We start from the raw sequence: 20,021 nt of genomic DNA on the forward strand, positions 1-20,021 counted from the left end.
CGAAAGCGACAAGAATCACCTTTCCGATTATCTTATTGCAAAATATCCCAATGCAGCCAAGAAAATGAGAAAAACATAATTATAAGATGGAAAATAGTTACTTACCAGGTCCAATTTTAGTTTCTCAATCACTGCGAAGCCGCATATGATGCAACGTTCTAATCAACAACATTCATTTGTTTCAAACACTGAACTACAACTTCAATCGCAGAGTATTCTACTCCGTGACTTCAATCTATGGCACCGCTCGTCCCGACATCTAGCGGCGACAACTAGTACTCACGACAACGCGGACCCTGCGTCATGCGTCACGGTAAGCGAATCGCACTCTCGAAAGCAGCGCCGTAGAGTAAGGCAAAGATAAAATTCTAGCGATGCGACGGTGAGTGGAAGGTCGGAGAAATTGCCGAGCGGTGGCGCTAGAGTCGGGAGATTAATTCCTCAGTCTTGCGCAGTGGTCGATTCTGTGATCTATGTTAAAATGGAGGATAAAAGTCAGGTTGTAGAACCGAAGGGTAAAAAAGAGGATGTTCTCGACAAGGATGCCAAGTCTAAGAGGTAAGTGACGCTCGTTCGGGAGTCGAATAAACCCCCGAACTCAATCTCACTTAACGCTTAATCGTCAGCCCGCTTTCACTGTCACATATTGACGCTGCAAGGCCAGACCGGCCCCTTCCTGCACGCCTGCATGCCTCGCAGCCACATGACGGACACATTTGATTCTTCCTTGTTTCTCGTGGCCACCAACGACGCCCTGATCGACGATGACACTCCGCTGACAATTTGCCCCCCAGTCGCCTCTTTGTAAATGCCGAATTATACCTGAACGGACTTCGTTTAACCCTCGGTTTGTCGGCAGACCGCCCATCCTCGTTTTGACAGCGGCAAATATGGGCCGCTAGCGATTCTATCCGTGCTTAATTCCTATTTGCTATCATTTATCCTTCACCCCGTGTTCGCTTCGGCATTCGGCGTTATCAGTTATTCAACGTCACCGGGAAACGATTGATTTTCAACGCCCATCGCTGCTCCGCCGCTGATGATTATAGTCGCTTTCCACACTGCTTGTAAAGATTACCTGCATCGTAGATTTCCGAGGACCCAGGTTTACATTCATCTTTTCGTGTCCTGTGTTTTGTCACGTAATTCCAATTCTTGCATCCAACTTCTCAATGTCTCCAACTTACGTTCGTTCCGAGAGAGTGCTGCTGTAGACGCGTTAACGTGAACGAATTAAAATAATCGCGACAAAAGCTATCGTAATCGTAGGAAAACTTGAACGTAAGAGATTTAAATTCATTGGAATCCGCTGCAGATTTTTCGACTTCGTCACTGACTTCCGCTTTTCTTCTATTATCGCATGAGTAGCTCGCCGACGCCTAATCGCGGTCTTGAATAGTAATTCCGCGACCCTTCTGAATTCCGTGGGCTTATATACGGCCCTATTCTTCCGTACTTACCATCCCATAGCGAATTTCATTTGGCGAAAACGGCGACGGTGCCCGAAAGATAGAGAGCCGGGAAACTCGATGTAATCAAATAATTTGCCACTCAATACAGCACCGTCTCATCTTGCGGCGCGGCGGCAAATAGGAATAAGGATAATTCTTCCATATCGCGGGTTATGTTACGGCAGTTGTACGTATGTATGTACATTGTCTATGCCTATCTGCAAATTGACCGTCAAATTTGGGACCGTATCGCACGATATTACGTATCGTAGCAGCACTCTGGCATTTATTCTGCCGTAGATACCTTGCAATGAATCGTAGTGTGTGATGCATAACAACATAGAAAGCGAGGGGATCGCTAGCGGTGGCGGGACTAACGTAATGATAATTTGGTTTGCACAAAAAACAATGATGAAACTAGCTCGAAAAGACGAAATCGTAGAAAGAAGAACATGCAAGCTGCAAACGCGCCGGAAAAGGTGGGACAGAACAACGCCGGGGAAACGGAAGAATCAGAAATGCCGGGGGGTTGCAACATCTCGATAAAGGACATTCAGATGGCCATGGAGGTCTTTAATATGCAGCAGAAACCGGCCAAAACCCAGGAGGAGGCTCTTCAGAAGCCCTATCAGTTCTGGAGCACTCAACCCGTCCCGAAAATGGGTATGTGATAACAAATTTCTTCACTTCTACTTTTTCGTAGACGAAAACACGTATTCGTAAGGAAAATGTGACAAATTGTTGGTAAAAATCAGCGGTGATTTGTATATTGTACGTTTCTTATTTTCAGACGAGAAGATCGTATGCAACGAGCCAATCGAGGCCGACAAGGCCGACATCAGAGCGAAACCCTACTCGTTACCCGCTGGTTTTCAGTGGGACACACTGGCCCTTGACGATCCCTTGGTTTTGGCCGAATTGTACTCCCTACTATCGGAAAACTACGTCGAGGATGACGACGCTATGTTTAGGTTCGATTACCCGCCGAATTTCATTAAATGGTTAGTATTATTTCGACGCTGAGTGCAGACGGTCTTCTGTGACTTCGTTTTAATTGAATATTTCCCATTTTCAGGGCGCTCCAGCCGCCCGGGTGGCGGAAAGAGTGGCACTGTGGTGTTCGTGTTAGTAAAAGCGGACGCCTCGTTGGTTTCATATCAGCAATCCCGGCCACTCTTCGCGTCTACAATCAGTAAGATCATTCGGTACTACAAATGTAAACACGTAGCGCTGGTTACGGTTGTTTTAAGCATCGGCAATTAATATTTGTCTCTGCTTTCATGTCAGCTCCCAACGAATGGTGGAAATCAACTTCTTGTGTGTTCACAAGAAGCTCAGGTCGAAGCGAGTAGCTCCTGTACTAATTCGCGAAATTACACGGAGGGTCAACCTCCAAGGTATATTCCAAGCCGTGTATACAGCCGGCGTGGTTTTACCTAAACCAGTCAGTACTTGCAGGTAATAGACGAGCTAGAGAGAGAATTGACAGTTTTTTCTTACATTTAGTGATTCTGGCTAATGATTGAATTGCAGGTACTGGCACCGGTCTCTTAACCCAAAGAAATTGATAGAAGTGAAGTTTTCGCACTTATCGCGCAACATGACAATGCAACGTACCCTGAAACTGTACAAATTGCCCGAGACCACCAAGGTCACGGGGTTCAGAAAAATGCTATACACTGACGTTACACAGGCCCATGAGCTTCTCGGACGTGTAGGTAGAATTCTGGACGTGGATTCAATTTTCAAGTCCACAGAATCGAATCTCACTGTAGTAATCTGATATTACAGTTTGCTTCACTTTTTTGATATCAGTTCTGGCTAGATGAAAAAAATCTGACAGTACGTGTTATTGATCGTTGCAGTACCTCGAGAAATTTGATTTGGCGCCGGTATTCTCACTTGAAGAATTCCAACATTGGTTTCTACCGCAAAACGGTATCGTCGACAGTTTCGTTGTCGAAAATGACGGAAAAGTTACGGACATGGTCAGCTACTACACGCTACCCAGCACAGTGATGCACCATCAAACACACAAAATTCTGAAAGCCGCTTACAGCTTTTACAACGTATCCAGCGCCACTCCGTGGCTCGAATTGATAACCGATGCCCTGATCTCCGCACGCAATGTAAGGTTCTTTATACCGTTTAACTCCGTTCAAATAAAGATCATTACGACCATATCTTTAATCGTTTAAATGAAGAAATTCAAAAAGATGTTTCTCGTGAGGATCAGATTCATTCGCTATAAGCATTTGAAAGAAGTCTTAGTTAACACACCTGAGAAATAAAGACAAGTAAATTTTACGTATTCTTTTACAGCTTGGCTTCGACGTATTCAATGCTTTGGACCTGATGGACAACAAAGAGTTCTTGGAGCCTCTGAAATTCGGTATTGGTGATGGAAATTTACAATACTATTTGTATAATTGGCGCTGTCCAAGTATGCCGCCAGGCAAAATTGGATTGGTACTGCAGTAGAAAGAGAAGAGAGTCAAATTTTGGAGGCCTATAAAATACTTTGTTACCGAAGTAAAGTGTAGCACCAGATTCGTCGTCGGTCGGTCAACAATCAGCAGGTGGTCGGCGTATGCCTGTAGAAACATTGAGAGTGCCGTTTATAGATAAAACCGTACGGTGGAATTTTTTCATTTTTTTTTTTTGGACCTTTCTCTTCTTTCCTTACGTAATTTGTTCATACCCGATAATAGCTTTGCCAGGCTTAGCTTTTGAATGAACAATTTTTTACCAACAGTTTAAAATAATTTTTTGAAGCGTAATTTATAAAAATATTAAAGAAAAATATCATTTTCTTGCGATAATAAATAAATATATATATATATATATATATATATATATATATATAATTATATACATATATATATATATGTGTGTGTGTGTGTGTCTAGAAAGCGATCCCGATTCGTATATACTATTTACGTGTCTACATATGACATATATGTATGATCATCGTCACGATGAAATAAAAATATAGTTTTCTAATTTTCAACGAACCATAATAAATTAGTATATGTATACAATACGTGCAGTAACAATCGTGGAGATGGCATTCGATCACCTTATGACGCGTAAGGTTTGGCCGCTTGTAATATATACTTGAGTATTAGACAATGTAGATAATTATCTTGATTGATAAGAAAAATTAATAATGAGATGAATAATTCCTAATGTTTCCAAACGTCATTGTACAATCGTTTCAACTCAGTCATTTAATACGTCCGGAATCTAAATGATGCAACAATGTAACAATTCATCGTTCCTAGGAATGTGGGCGTATTATAATTTTTAAAAAATATATTGAAAAATCAAAATAAATAGAACGTTTTAAACAAAGAATCACCGTAATTTATTTGCAGGTTTGAAATTGGAAATCTCCAAATTAAAATTAAAAGATTTCAAACATTCTAGTTATTTACTAATCAATTTAAATTTTTATTCCATACGTCTCAAATACAGTACGTATACAATACATATTACCGTATTGTTCTGGATATAATTTGAGATTTTTTGTCGTTAACAGCTAAAAACTGTCCACGTCTTATACGCAGACCCATCTTATGCGCGGGTCAGTAAGAAAAATACTCTGATCAATACGGTAATAATAGTTATCATTATGTGCAAGTAGAATTATGCAATTTCGTCGAGAATACCATCATAGAAAATGTGTAATTATTAGTCTAAATTCATTCGTGCATACATCATATACGTATTTTCATTTTTATCAATATATAATTTAAAATTTGACTTAGGATATACGTGTGCACGAGTGGTTGGCGGCAGCGAACGTACGTTTCCCGCAGAGCATTATAGATAACGTGTTACAACATCTTATTATTTATATTGACAAAATTGATCAGCTAAACTTTAACGAAATTAAGAATAAATGAAAAACTACTAAAAATGTGCTACTCGATACCAATCCAAATCCGGAAGATTGTCGTAGCTGATGACTCGGCAGTTTTCTATCAGTTCCAAATCTGACTCGGATATCGAAGTGACCTCCTTAAATTTAGCACCATCTCTATCGACATCGCCGAGTTCCAAAAGCCGATGACCAACATCATCGCTCAAGGCGTTCGCCTGCGTCTCGCTGGGACTCTCTATCATATTAATTTCGATCTGGTCATCTCTGCCACCGGTTCTGCGAATCGCCTGCAGCTAAGTTTCAGGGACGGAAAATATTGGCTTGAGAAACAATTTTTTTTCTTTTAGCCTTCTTTAACTAATTGTGAGACTTTTTACTTGAACAAAGTCCGTGGACTTGTTATTCGTACTCTGCGGGGAATCTTCGATCACGATCGTTTCCGGCACGAACCTTTGGTCCGTTTCGGTACTCGATCTCACCTTTAACCATCAATTTTCATTTTTATTCATGCCTATGTGTTTGTGTGTATATATGTATTTATGCGATTGCGTTACGCAGTATCGCTAATTCATTGGTATATTTTAATTAATGTATACGTAGGTATTTGCTAAGTCTTGTCAGGTACTAACGCGTCGCCAAGTGTTAACAAGATTTTCTCAACCACGTGTTGATTCTTAGCAAAGAAAGGTAAGTCTCGTTGTCTGATTCGGCATTAGAATCGACTCTCGTTTCAGGATTTGGCAAATTTTCCTGAATCTCACTCTCCTGCCCGTGGCATTTGCTCACCTCAAAACCGCTTGTTGTCATCGTATGGTTTAACGAAGGTTCGTTTTTCCGCCCAAGTATCTTCACTTCCTTTTTCTGTAATCGTTGATCGGGAGCCAAAACAGAGGTATACTGCGAACCCGGATACTGATCATAGCTGTAGCTGCCGAGCATGTTGAAATCCTTGTAAGCATCCCCGTGTCCAAGAACCTTGACCGCCTCATTAGTCCCGGATTTACCGAACTGGACAATCTTCTCCTGACCGAGCGCAGTCGTCTTGCCGTGATTCTTTGGGCCCAGTATCTTCACTTCCGGTTTAATAATCGCCGCCGTATTGAGAAGCAAATCATTACCGTTCTCAAAGTCGGGGAACCGCGGTGCTTTCGAGGCGACATCCATGAGCTGGCTTTTAGGGATCGCATGATCGTTGGACGAGAGAATGGCGGCGATGCTGTGGTCGCTTGTGGAGTTGTTCGACTGTTTAAAGCTCGTGAAGCTGTTGCTGAGGATCGACGTGTTTCTCTGAATCAATGGGTTCATTGAATCCGTCTGTAGATCTCGGCCAACCGTCTTGTTCATTGCAGTCTGCAGGGCGTCGTCCTGCAGAGCCAGAATCGGCTGAACCGAGAGGCCGTTAATGGGACTACAGAAATCTTTATTGTAGTCGTAAATTTTCTCCTGATCGAACACCGTCGACGTTATGATCGTTCCGTTCGTTGGTCGGACCGGCTCCAGCTGATGCAGACTCTTACCGCCCACGATATCGATGTCCTTTTCATCGAGGATCTCGATCCCCTCCATCGGGACGCTTTTTAGAGGACGTCCCGACCCGCCTCCGGCGTTTAGCACGGTTATCTGGCCGCTCGTATCCTCGACTTCCATGCCCTGGTTGTTCGCGCTGCAGCCGCGCATGTTCACGACCGATAACGCCTCGGCCTCTTCGCCGTCGAGTATCGTCACGTCGTGGGAATTCTGAGCCATCAGATCACGCGCCTCGCTGTTCGTCATCACCTCGTAACGTCCGTCTTCCGTCGCTCGCACAAATTGAATTCCACCCTGAGCTGCCAATTCCAGCAAATCGTTGCAATCTTCTTGCGAATTTTTATCCACGCCCTCGCTTCGCTGCACCTCACGCTGGTCTATGCATGAGAATTCGGACTCGATTGGCTCGATCAGACTCTCTGCAGTTGGCCAGGAAACAAAGATATATTGTATGATCAAAAGAAGTAAAGCAATTATGTTCTACGCGTCTGGATTCGCGTAATTCTTCGCATGTACCTTGCTCCTGACCGGGGCCCGGTGGCTCGACGATGAAGCTGGAGCTGCCGTCGGGCCCGATGTGTTGGGTAACGGTGGCGACGACAGGTACTTTGATTTGCACGGCTTTGATACCGTCGAGTTCAGCTAAAGTGGGGCTGAGGGTCATTTTTCCAGCCATACGCAAGTCCTCAGCAGTAGCCGGTGTCAGCATCTGTGCGTGGATTTTCTTGTTTCAATTTTCATTGTTTGGTTTGGTTTTTGCAACTTACGTTTTTCTATTTCTAATATCTATTTTCTACGGTGATACGTGTTATTGGCAATTTGATGAACAAATTACGATCTAAGTTTCTAACTCTCTACTGCTAAGCATGGATCAGTATGATGTATGCATGTAGAAATGAAGTACCGGCAGTGTGTGAGTAATCTCCGACGCCGAAATAAAAGAGAATTAACGAATCTGCACAGCTACTGTATTTTTCAAATTGAAAATACGATACTCAACAGAACTCATTCTATTCCAAGGAACAGAATCAAAGAAATGTTGCATTCCAAGATTTTTGGGTGAGCATTGATCAGGGTGTTCGTTTCGAGACAGTCAAATTAAAATGTAACGATTTAAAATAAAATCCATGTATTTTCCGAAAAAACAGATGAAATGATTATAAAAATAAAATTTTAAAAATTTAAACACTTTAAATGTCGCCGTTTCACGACTTTTTGCTATTAAAACCTGAATTGTACGATTCCGTGGAAATCCTTGAAAGTGATGGAGATCAAGTCCGTTTCCTGAGAACAGTTCCAATGGGTATGAATGATGTAAGTTTTTATAGCGTCAAGGTCATCGTGAAAGGATGAGAGCATAAAATGAGTGTGGCATGCCAAATTTTCGAGTTCTAAACCTCACCAGTTGTAACTCGGTTGAAACTTTTTCAAATGATGGTAGCACTTATAAAACACATCCAGCTTTTGTCTCTCCTTTTCACGAAAAAGTTTTGGAGTGACGAATATTCGAACCTTTTCATAGGTATATCATCCACTTTTACGATCCTCATAAAATTTTCAGAAATTGCATTTTTTCCGATCATTCGATATCACTACTATTACGGAATAATTGGAAATTTTCAACGACTCAAAAATTCCGCAATAATTCTTGAATATTCAATTTATGTTAACTACCATGCCAGCCCATGAAAGAATTATTTGTTTCTTATTTTTCGGAGCATTTGAAATGTTTTAAATGTTTTAAATGTTCAAAATGCTATCAAAATAGAAGAAAAATTATCCCATAGTGAGATTGATCTTATAAGCTGATCGTATTAAAAATGACGATTTAAGAGAATTGTTTGAGAAATTCATAAAAAGACGATTTACGAGAAGTTTTGCAGAATCATTATTCCGAGACATTTGCAAAAAATAAAGTGGAAAAAACTGGAGGTGATTTGAGCTGCTCCTAACACCTAAAGAAGTTTGAACCAAATTAAAAACGGTGGGGCTTAAGGGTGGGGGTCAAAACTTGGAAGGGTCAACATTGCGAATGGCCGATGTATCGAAATTTCAAACATGCGAAAATAAAATAACGAAAGTTGAACTGTTCGAAATCTTGATTTTTGAAAGTGTCACTGATTAGTAGGTATTCTCAGCCATTCGAAATATTGATCCGTCCAAGTTTTGACCTCGAGACAGATTTAAAAGTCGGCGAATTGGGATGTAAGCCTCATAGGTACGGGTGCGTGTTTAAGGACTTCTTGCAAGGCAAAAACTCAAGAAACATTCCAGGTAAGCTTAAAAGACGTCTATCAATAAAAATGCTGTTGAAACTATGTATTAAGCGTTTAGTTGACAATTGGGCATTTTAGTTGTAAGCGATACTAAGAACTATGCTACAGTTAAATACTTGAAGTATATAGAATCAAACCAAAAAGTTGTTTTTTGACATAGACTACGAGCATCTACGAAATAAGTAGATTGATGATACCTTGCAAATACTGGTTATAAAGAGCACCACAACACTTGAAACGTGTAGAGAAAGAGGCAACGTTTATTTAATTACTTGTTTGCAATTAGCGGCACTCCCGACTTTAACGAGGACCGGAATTCCTTTGGCTGGTTTGAAGAGGGCAAACGGCGTTTGCCCTTCTGAGATAGCGTTCTCCATCGCCTTCGTATCAATTTTATCTACAATCAGGCTGCCCGAGTGTAATCCATCCTTTTTCGAATAAAGAAACAGACAAATATAAGGATTTGGCTACGTGCTAGTTATGCTCGCCGTCGGCGTACGAGCTACAAAAGCCAAGAGCTATCGAAAATATAAGCATTATTTTGCACAAATATACCAACGGGCTTTAAATTCTCTTTATCGTCTACTGCGTCGATGATCTGCACCTGACGTTCCCCGTTCGGCATGGGTACAAGGCTTACGGTTTTGCTAGAAGAAAAACAGCAGTTTGGAAATCGGTCCGCGGTAGAGATAACTACCTTGCGGATAGTCAAATTCTCAGAAGGTTTAAGGTATAAAAGAGATGTCGTACTTTTTCTGACCATCTTCAGAACCGGCGGCGTCCTGTAGGACAGCGGGAGCGTTCTGCTGGCGATATTTTATCCCGTGCTTGTACTCCTCGTGGGATCTTAGTGAAAATCGACGGGGGAATTGTTTGCCGCATATGCCGCATACGTACGGCATTTTTTCCGCGTGGGCGTGAGCCTTTACTTTGTGGCACATCAGGTTCGACATCTGATTGAAACCCTTGCCGCAAATCTCGCATTTGTACGGTCGCTCGTTTGTGTGCGTGAAAACGTGGTTTCGCAAGTTTCCTAAGACGGGACGAAGCATTCCGAATTCTATTATTGATTCTTATAATCGCGGGTTAAGAGGCAAAATAATTAACTGTCGGTACCTAATATACATAATGCATACATAAAGTACGTGTATATCATTTCTCTTATGTTTCATTATTGATCTCAATCAAAGCTTCAGTTTTCTTTATTGCAAAATTGATTCGCATGTTTTTTTTCTTTGCCACTCTCGATAGTTCTTTTGCCTGAGCATTGCAGATAATGTTTCAGTAGCTCAATTAAATTTTAGCTGCGTCAACTTGTTTCAATTAAATTCTTAAATTTTTTTGAGTTATGAAAAGCGATCAGTTATTTTGCATTATTGATTACTGTTCGGCAAATGGTTCACCATTTTCTCTACTCGAAAGTGTCTGAAACTTTGGCTCATCAAATAAAAAATACATCCCTTTCGTTTTACACATTTCTGAGAAACCTGATCACCTCTACCGTTTCTGTTATTTTATTCGTATATTCAAATTTACTGCGGAAGTGACCATAATTTTTTTTCACGTTCATACAAAAATTCAAAAAAAATACGAACATAGTCACCAATCTGCATCTAGGCGTCCGATGATAAACAACTGTAGCCGGGGTTCTCATGTTACATAATATTTTAACGTGAAATTCGTAATATTCATGGATAGATCGGATAATAGGATGGATAAATGGTACAGGTAGATAGGATTATTACCTTTTTGGTGAAAACCCTTTCCACACAAATGACATTTATGGGGTTTATGTTCGGAGTGAGTCTTGCGGTGGGAAATCAAGGTGGATACTCTAAAACGTTGAAGAAATAAAAGGATTAGAAAGGAACGAATTTCCGTTACGTAGAATTGTCGATAAATCGTTAGCGTTCAACGCGTATATTTAAATGACCACCACCTGTTGAACGTCTTTTTGCAAAACTCGCAAACGTAGGGACGGGCATCGCTGTGAATCGCACGGTGTTGACTCAGGGTGGATAATTGCCTAAACGCTTTGCCGCAAGCTTCGCACTTAAAATTTCGCTCGTCCGTGTGAGTCGGCAAGTGTCGCATCAAGGTGTACTGGTGCCGAAATTCTTTGGAGCCTATTTTTCGATTAAGTTTGATTGTTTTGTCTAAACTTATTTTTTACGCGTGATACGTATGTTGGTGTAACAAATAGATATTCACCTATCGATTTGCTCCAATATTCAATGTGCGCATAAACGATATCGATTGATTTTGGTATACTTACAGATTCCACATTCCCAGATTTTTAGGGTTTTCCCGTCTCTCTTGAGATACTTGACAAAATGTAATCTCGATCGAGGGTCGTCCTTGTCGACGAGCCGCGGAGCGGATGGGACCTCGTTCATCGGGTGAGAATACATCACGACGTTGTTATCCTCAGTAGCGTTTTGCTCCAAAATCTTAATGATAAGATAGCAAGGTTAGAAACCTTTTGAAATGCTTTTAAACTATTATTTTCGATACAGGTTTATTAATTATTCTAATTTAGTATACGATTTGCTAATGATATAACGCTTGATCGTTGATAGCTTATGTTGTACCTTGTATTTTATCGTGTCTTTTGCCAGCAGTTTCGTTATCGATCCGTCAACGTTTATCACCTCGGATCCGATTGCTGCATCGAGGTCCAAACAATCTCCCTAAAAATGTCAATAAATTTTGATTTTTGTCTTCAATTTTTCCAATTTCTTTACATTTTGTAGTTTAAACTGAATTTTGGTTATTATTTGTGATATACCATATCAAAAATGTGATCAACATTGTAAATCTGGTCCCCTTACTTGCATGAGTTGATTGCTGGATCCTGGTTCGCCTGACATCATCGAAATATCACTACGCCCATCAGGGCCAACGGTTTCCTCCTTAACGTATACTTCGTAAACGCTGAAAATATATGAAATATCTTTTTTCATAACAAAAATAGTAAATAAACGCCGCGAAATCTACCAGCTCAACTCGTTGTTGAGCAACAGATATGATAAACGGAATAATCACCTGATAACTTCATCTTGAACCTGACGCGGAAACTGTTGTTGAGGATCGTCGTACGGAGCGTCCCCTGCAACAGACAGAACGAAAATGTATCATCAAGAATTATATTTTCAACAAATTATTGCGTCGAATTTTTCATTAACTTAATAATAAATTGCGGACTCTTGGATTTACAGAATCAATAATCCTCGATAATTTCGTTCGCTATCTAAAAGATAAAAAAGAAAGTCAGTTAATACTTCTGCTGCTTATAAACCAGTTTTTTTTTTTTTATACATATCATTCGCAATTATTTTGTTCTATTATTCATTTCCAATTACGATAAAACCATCACTCTATGAAGTTCCGCACGATGTTTGTGTACTTTATCGTTGACTGAAGACTGTTAAAAACGGTTACTCTAATGGGGTTCTGTGGGTCTTGTGGGATTGCGTGTTAAACAGCTCCCGCCGCTAAAAAAGCTGCCGAATCGCTAACACGGCTTTTTATGGCCGCAAGTCCATCCAGGCCCACTTACAATTAGCCACCAACTGCTGGTCACAAAAATTTGCCCAGGAGTAACCGTTTGTAAATTTACGTCAACGTCATGTGCGAAAATTTGGTAAAACGTTTACAAAAATTGAAATATCCGTGTTAAATATGAGAAAAGTATTGTTTTAGACCGAAAAAATGACTTAAGAGTGACTAAGGACAATTAATTATTTGCACAGCAAATAAACGAAAAATGCTACTTCAATGTTATTCATTTAATCAGAAGTAGACCTCTTTTCAATTATGTCGCTATATACGGGTTTTCCTTGGTTTTTACGTATTTGTCCACAATACAAAAATGTACCACTGCATAGCACATGATATTTGGCAATTTAATATGAATGTATTATCCTTTCGGGCGAAACATTTCGATAGAGAATTAATGAAAAATGTGATCACAATTGATTTACCGAAGTTAATCTAATGCTGATTTTCTTGCTATAAATACTGCAATGCCGGTCTACTCAACAAACAAAATTTTATCTAGTGGATACATTATGGGAAAAAAATTGAGCAACCAAGTTTTTTATGGATGTAACTCAATTGCGAAGGAAAAAGTGACTAGAGTGACCATTTCGTGCAAAAAGTCACAAAAAGTGACTTAGAGTTAAAATAAGGAAATAACAGTGAAAAAGTGACCAACTGCCAGCCCTGAAATATTCAATGTTTGGTTGCACACAGCAAACGTGGCATTTTCAAAAAAACCAATTATGGTTTATAAAGATAAATTGCTTCCAGATGTTCGTAGAGTTCTAGTCCAATTTAGATGATCCGTACTTTTTACGGTAAAACTGTAATTGAGAATAAAAAAATCTACGACATATGTCCGAGACGGTTTGTTTCAAATGGGTTACAAAACTGCTTAATAAATCACAAAGCATCTTCCAAATAAGTATAAGTTACTGCGATAATCCATTAAATTTAAAAATATCCAAGAGGTGTTAAGAAAATGGACCCAGTTACGAATGAATGTCCATCCGAACCAAGTTATCAATTTATACATCGGGACATTTTCCTATCATATTTCCGTGCATGTAAGCGTGCTTACGTCAAGTTGAAAAAAATGCTAAGCTGCTGTTACCGAACCTACTGAAGTTGATTCAGACACGAAGAGGTGTGGTGTCATTTTAAAATCGACGAAAGACCGACCGGTTTTGGAGAAAAGAAACTAATGCGGTAGGCATTAGTGCATAGGTTGATCGTGACCTACGCCTTTGGCCATTGTTGCTCATGGCGGGGATACGAATCGGGAATGAACGCGACATTGAATAGTAAGGGTCTAGCTGTCGGTTCGTAGAAATACAGATCGCAAGGGCAGGATGAATGCACCGCGACGATCAAAATTCATTTTTTAAACAAAACTAATCAACCCAATCGTAAACAAGCCAGCAAGAGATACCCACTACTCCGATTTTCCTCGTTATAGTAAATAAACGAAAACCGCCATATTGGCAGTTCATTTCACAAAAATAAATGCAGCAATGGTAACTAGAAGAGCAGGTTCGCGATCCGGATTATCGAACGGTCGTAGAGATCAGGCAAATGGTACGAAAAATATCAACTCACATGTGTAGCTCTGTAGTAAATTATTGTGACTCATTTTATTGATATTGCAAATATCAGTTCGGTCTCACCAGGGTAGTCTGCGCGTCTTGCTACAAAACTGTGCCAACACAACCCTGAAGTTGGCCGTTCGTCATTGGCGCGATCCGCGCGATCTACGCCCCCGGTGGTCGATTTATTTAACACAGCGTGTGTTTGTCATAAAATAAGTCGCGAAGGGTTGTTGACCTACGACTTACGCCAAGGTTCATAACTAGATGACCAAACTCTGCAAATACTCCGATAAAGACCAATTACCCCGAAAAAACTAAATTATCGGCGCTTTCATCGGTACAGATATTACATAAGCTGCAATCAATCAATGATATCATGTATCACGGCTGCAATCGTGGAAATCAGATAAAGCCAATGAGTAATTTCCGTCATCAAATATCACAGCGTTTTGTATGGTTTTAGTCCCTACGTCCAAGAGTTCATTGGCGAGTTTGTTGACGAGGTAAATATGTAGTCTATAGGTAAAATACGAGACGACTTCGCTGGTTGTCAATCAGTTGTCAATCTTCGCCTAAGATCGGAGGCGGAGGCGCGGTTCGTTGATTTGTGTCGATAAGGTAGGATGGGCGAAAACCATGCACGCATTTACCGGCCGAAGATACGAAGGTAGCCCGCAGACTGAGTGGAAGAATAGTCAATCTCAACGAACGTCAGTGAATTTCGATTCTATTATTTCTCCGTGTTTCCACTTTTGGACTTCCACTTTAACCTCCGAGGTTATGTCCGTACAGTGGTCCGTGGGCCATACATCAGTTGAATTTGTGCTACCGAGAACATCTGTGCTTTCTAATTAGTAATAATAATAACAATAATAATAAATATTGCGCGAATAGTAATATACGAATATGTGTACGGTGAATTGAACGTAACGTTGTTGAGAAAATATCGTGGATAAAAATATAACAAATAACGTGAAATATGAGCAAAGCTACGCAAAACCTGATAATAATAAAAATTTCTCATCATAATTCGCCTTTGACACATGAGCTGTTGCGCCACATATAGGGTACCTGTTTAATAATAAATCAAGGTTCGAACTATTCACCGACTGTGGATAAAAATTCGATGATATTTTGCAATACTTTTAGAAACTCAGTCTTGTTCCAATGTAACCAGCTATAGTTGGTCCATCACCAACTGTTATTATTATTGCACGCTTCACTGCTGTCATTATTATTGTTATTGTCATTTCGCAATTTACATATTATAATCGTATGCTAATTGATTCTTCGCATATCTACATACCACTGCATTATACTTTGACATTTTTACCTTAGTCTAACGCTGCGATATGAGTGGAGCGGTCTCTTTGTACGATGGGACCGAAAAGAAAGAGGCGACTTCTAAGAACAATACTTTGGAAAATGGCGGGGGTGTCACAAAAAAGTTATCGAGAGGCATTTCAAGAGCGACCGAAAATGCTGCGATAGTTTCTCACGCTCGCTCCCAACTCACCCCTCTGGGAGCTGTCGATACGCCAGAATTCACATTCTCCTTACCAGATCTTTCTGTATACCCAGGTCTGTTTGTCACTGATCAAAATCGACTAAACAGCATGATGATAGCAAACACATATATAATAATCAACTGCAGCGATCTTATTTTTTAAAGCTTGTACAAATGTCAGGAGAATTACTTTTGTTATGTCTGACAGATGATTTCCGTGAATTTCTGGAGAGAGATTTGATAGAAGGAGGCTGCCTAACATCTTTGGAGTCTGCGGGACGGTTGAATTGGTGGTGCGGAGTCAATGGAAAAAATGGAGGATCCAGAGTTCTCTGGCCGTTGGCTACATCGGGCGATGGAAACTGCCTTCTGCATGCAGCATCGCTCGGGATGTGGGGCTTTCATGACAGATTATTGACCCTTAGAGACGCGTTGCATACGACATTAGCTAAAGGAGAATGTCGACACGCCCTTTATAGGTATAAAAATATTATTTTCCGTCAGTTGTCATATTTAAAAATAACAAGGGCCAGGCGCTCATATTAGTTTGTAAAAAAACTCATTGACGTAGTAATAATATAATTTCATTAACAATGCACACGTAGCAATAGTAATTTTGCACATTAGGTAATGCCTTGTTTGATTGATCTACGTATCATTGTATAAGGCGATGGAAATGGAGGCAAATGGGACTGAATGCAGTCGCTGGCTTGGCTTATTCCGCAGCTGAATGGGCTAACGAATGGCAGAGCCTTGTGGACATGGCATCTGCACATCCTCGTAATCCAACCGCTAATTCGTACCAAAGTTTGGAAGAGGTAAACGCAATAATCACGTTCACAATACAGAAAGAAGTCCAATTATCTCTATATCATCGATAGCATCAGTGTGTTAACCGATTCTAGGGAAGACAGAAAATTCTACAATTATTGCTGACAATAAGAAAATTCGTCTAAAACTGAAATTGCCTGAGTATTTACTAAAAAATCACATATTTTTAGGTCCATGTATTAGCATTAGCGCACGTACTGTGTCGGCCAATAATAGTGATAGCTGAAACGATGCTGAGGGATGCAGAAGGGGTTGCCTTAGCACCTATTCCGTTTGGCGGAGTTTATTTACCATTTGAAGTTCCACCGTCTCGATGTCATCGAACCCCGTTACTATTGGCATACCATTCTGCTCATTTTTCACCTCTCGTTACCGTTGACGGATCCAGTAGTGAAAACGGTGGCGGGGAAGGGGTCAGCATTCCTCTAGTGGATCCAGATTCAGGGCAGCTCTTACCAGTTTTGTTTTCTGTAGACCCCGGTCCACACTGGGATTCCAGTAATGCTTCTGAAACTCTACCACCTTCACATCCCGAAGTGGTTAGTACTTGGAAATTTGAAATGTCTTAGTGTTTCATTGTACTACGGCAACTTGTTTGTATAAGCATATTTGGTTTTTAAGGAAGACGTGGTTTTACTTCGAGAATACTTGGACTGCGATTATCAGCTGTTGACTGCTGAGGAACTCGAAAGGTATTATGTCATTTATGTAGCCGTGATGCCTTAAAGATGTTCAGCAGCTACCATTTAAGTAACTACTTGATAGTGTTGTAGATTATGTTAAAACTCAATGCTTCCTCAAAATATTAGGGATTCTGAAACTGATAATCCATCATCGAACAAAAGCCGAGCAGCAAAGCAGTTACTTGGAGTTGCCAAACAGTTTGGGTCAATTGGTAAATCTGTAAGTCGGAGACTATGGTCAATGGCGAAAAGGCCAAAGAGTCCACCTTCTGCTTCAGGGGCTTCTGGTGCTCTTTGTGTTCAAATAAGAAGTAAACGGCATCAATACGCTGATCAAATGCTTCAAAATTATCTACAATGTGCGAGTGCAAGGTGTGTTATATCAGTGTAAATAATTACTGCTCAAATTACTTTACAGAGTTTGTTAGCAATTAATAGTTTTGCCTAATCAATGCCTAAATTATTTGCTAGTGCGGCGTAATAGTAATTGTAGAATGTTAATGCAGGTATTTACGTGAACAGCGGGTTTCGGATACTGGAAGTGAAATGAATTACGGAGCTGGAAAGTCTAAGTTTTACGCTGCGAGCGACAGAGGTAGCCATGTCAGTGTCAGCAAGCTACTTCCAACGAACCCGAACAGCAAAGATCGCACTCTTTATCTATCTCGGTAACGGAACTAGATAGTACCGAATTATTAAAAAATATGCATTGCTGGCTAATTATTATTTAACTGATGACAATTCTTACAGATCGACGTTCTACAACAATCAACCATTTATTGGGGATGTAAGATCTGAAAAATGGAATAACAGTATCGCGATTGAGGTTAGCTACTGTATTTATTATATATGTAATAAAGTTCGTCGCTGAGGCACATTGGAGACTATGTTTATATATATATATGGCATGTTTGAATTCACTTTTCTTTTATTTATTATACTAATTAATATTCGGTATAACTTTGGAGCGGATATCCTTGTATCTATTGTAAATATCCGTTGATTGAATAGGTAAATGCCATCAGGGTTCCCTTGTAATTCAAGACAAGTGGATTAATCGTAAACTGTTCTGTTTTTCAGGATGAACGGACTGTAAGACCGTGCCGTAACGGGGATTGTCAGTTTTTTGGCTCTGCTGAAAATCAGTACTACTGTTCAAAGTGCTCGGTGGAGCAACCTTACCGCTAACTTGCAGTGCTTACTCCGATGACAATAATTTATGTCTTGCTAATAAGTATATATCAGCGTATTACACAAAATCAAGGTACAGATGATAACACTAGTCTCCCAAATCGGAAATCCTAACCAATCGCAGCTATAACATTATACGTATAAACGTATATTTGTAACATACATAGGTATATAAGTACGTGAGGTCATTTTTCGTTCCATATTTTTCTCACTATATTTATTGTTAATATTTATATTTTTGGCAGCTCATCAATCGTACAGGATCAGTATAGGCGTGTTATTCATAAAATGATCGAATTTAAAGTGGAAATTAAATAAGAAAATGACGAATTTTAATATTTGTCATGTCAAGTTCGAGAATTTCTTGAAACTCTACAGTTGATCCTTTTTAGTATTGTGTTTCTTTTCTGTATTGAAAGTATAAGTCTTCAACAACCTCCATTCATCTCGCGACATCCTGGTGACAATAAATTCATTCATTCATCAACTAGAAATTATAATCTCTAAACTCATAGATATTATAGTATTTAAGCCCACCTTGAGTATTGGATAGCCGTTAGTAATTTGATATTGCATATATCTACATTTATATAATTCGATGAAGATCGTGATTTTATTTTCGTAGTCTCAACTGTTTTAAGCTTAATTGATTTAAGTTTTTGCTAAGTGAAATCCATTTTCTCGTTCGAATTTCGCTTTATGCGCCCCGATATAACCTATAATCTGTAAAGAATATAAATATTATTGAATGACATTGTTATATGCGCATTATTTATGTGCCTTGCATAACGCTGCATAAAGCCACAGTTTTATTACCATAGCGCAAGCGTCAGTACAAATTTTGTGTTCTGTTTAAAATTTTAAGCTTACTCATACTGCAAAACTTTGGCGCTGAGTAGAGATATGCTTTCTGTGGTACTGACATTTTTGTAGCTCTGAGCATTAAAAGTAAAACTTATTATGGAAATGAAAGACAAATCAATGTATAGAACAAGAAAAAAAAAAATTAATAGGATGTAATATAGAGCTGAAGTCAAACGTTCGATTGCATATCCTCGAACATTTTGCAAACGAATTGGATTAAAATCAAACCAAAATTGGAGTGATCTGCTCTTACTAAAAATTACAAGAAAGAAAATAATAATTTTGTATACGCATAAGTTTGTTTATGGAAAAAAAAAACTTATCTACACTAAACGTGTTCAACTTGATCAGTAGCCTAACTTGTAAATTTATTGAATTGAAGCTGAAGAGATGAATATCGATTCAAACACGGAATTAAAAACCTGCTCGGCTTACATGCACAAATGTTCTTTGAACTAGTCAAATATCGCAATTGAAGTGACTTTTACTCGAAAAAGTGTCATCCATATACTTACCTTCGCACGTGTAACTTGTACAGGTTTTTTTTTCCTCGAAGATACAAAAAATCGGTATCTATATATAATTATAGACTGCAATAGGTTGTGCATTGCGAACCAAAATCAATATTTAAAAACAATCTTTCGTCATTACGGTGTATTACCGTGTATGAGACGTA

The 20,021-nt window shown here is 39.6% G+C and overlaps 3 protein-coding genes across 6 annotated transcripts; 2 read left to right on the plus strand and 1 right to left on the minus strand.

Annotated features, from left to right (window-relative positions):
* Nucleotides 1-408: 408 nt before the first annotated feature.
* Nmt (N-myristoyl transferase) lies at nt 409-5,371 on the plus strand. 2 transcript variants are annotated; one of them, XM_046630866.2, is made up of 8 exons: nt 409-558; nt 1,894-2,114; nt 2,242-2,452; nt 2,527-2,643; nt 2,739-2,909; nt 2,985-3,165; nt 3,317-3,580; nt 3,774-5,371. In XM_046630866.2, exons 1-8 carry the CDS (start codon nt 482-484, stop codon nt 3,930-3,932), a joined length of 1,401 nt encoding a protein of 466 aa, XP_046486822.1. In that variant the 5' UTR covers nt 409-481; the 3' UTR covers nt 3,933-5,371. The 2 variants fall into 2 exon arrangements, with proteins under 2 accessions (XP_046486822.1, XP_046486821.1); XM_046630865.2 differs by having other exon boundaries at nt 435-558; nt 1,873-2,114.
* Nucleotides 4,992-14,376, minus strand: LOC124221143 (uncharacterized). Its single transcript, XM_046630860.2, has 11 exons — nt 14,280-14,376; nt 12,186-12,249; nt 11,972-12,074; nt 11,732-11,830; nt 11,416-11,590; nt 11,080-11,266; nt 10,886-10,974; nt 9,920-10,173; nt 9,413-9,568; nt 7,381-7,573; nt 4,992-7,283 (listed from the first exon to the last, which is right to left on the minus strand). Exons 1-11 carry the CDS (start codon nt 14,311-14,313, stop codon nt 5,980-5,982), a joined length of 2,658 nt encoding a protein of 885 aa, XP_046486816.1. The 5' UTR covers nt 14,314-14,376; the 3' UTR covers nt 4,992-5,979.
* A 502-nt stretch (nt 14,377-14,878) lies between these two features.
* On the plus strand, nt 14,879-19,578 carry LOC124221144 (OTU domain-containing protein 7B). Of its 3 annotated transcripts, none has more exons than XM_046630864.2 (10): nt 14,879-14,979; nt 15,608-15,850; nt 15,985-16,255; nt 16,444-16,594; nt 16,778-17,146; nt 17,229-17,299; nt 17,417-17,662; nt 17,797-17,958; nt 18,041-18,116; nt 18,371-19,578. In XM_046630864.2, the coding sequence occupies exons 2-10, from the start codon at nt 15,622-15,624 to the stop codon at nt 18,476-18,478; spliced, it is 1,683 nt and encodes a 560-aa protein (XP_046486820.1). In that variant the 5' UTR covers nt 14,879-14,979; nt 15,608-15,621; the 3' UTR covers nt 18,479-19,578. The 3 variants fall into 3 exon arrangements, with proteins under 3 accessions (XP_046486820.1, XP_046486817.1, XP_046486819.1); XM_046630861.2 differs by lacking the exon at nt 14,879-14,979 and adding an exon at nt 14,987-15,360; XM_046630863.2 differs by lacking the exon at nt 14,879-14,979 and adding an exon at nt 14,987-15,336.
* Nucleotides 19,579-20,021: the final 443 nt, after the last annotated feature.

This window comes from Neodiprion pinetum, chromosome 6, assembly GCF_021155775.2.
Source record: "Neodiprion pinetum isolate iyNeoPine1 chromosome 6, iyNeoPine1.2, whole genome shotgun sequence".
Taxonomy (NCBI): domain Eukaryota; kingdom Metazoa; phylum Arthropoda; class Insecta; order Hymenoptera; family Diprionidae; genus Neodiprion; species Neodiprion pinetum.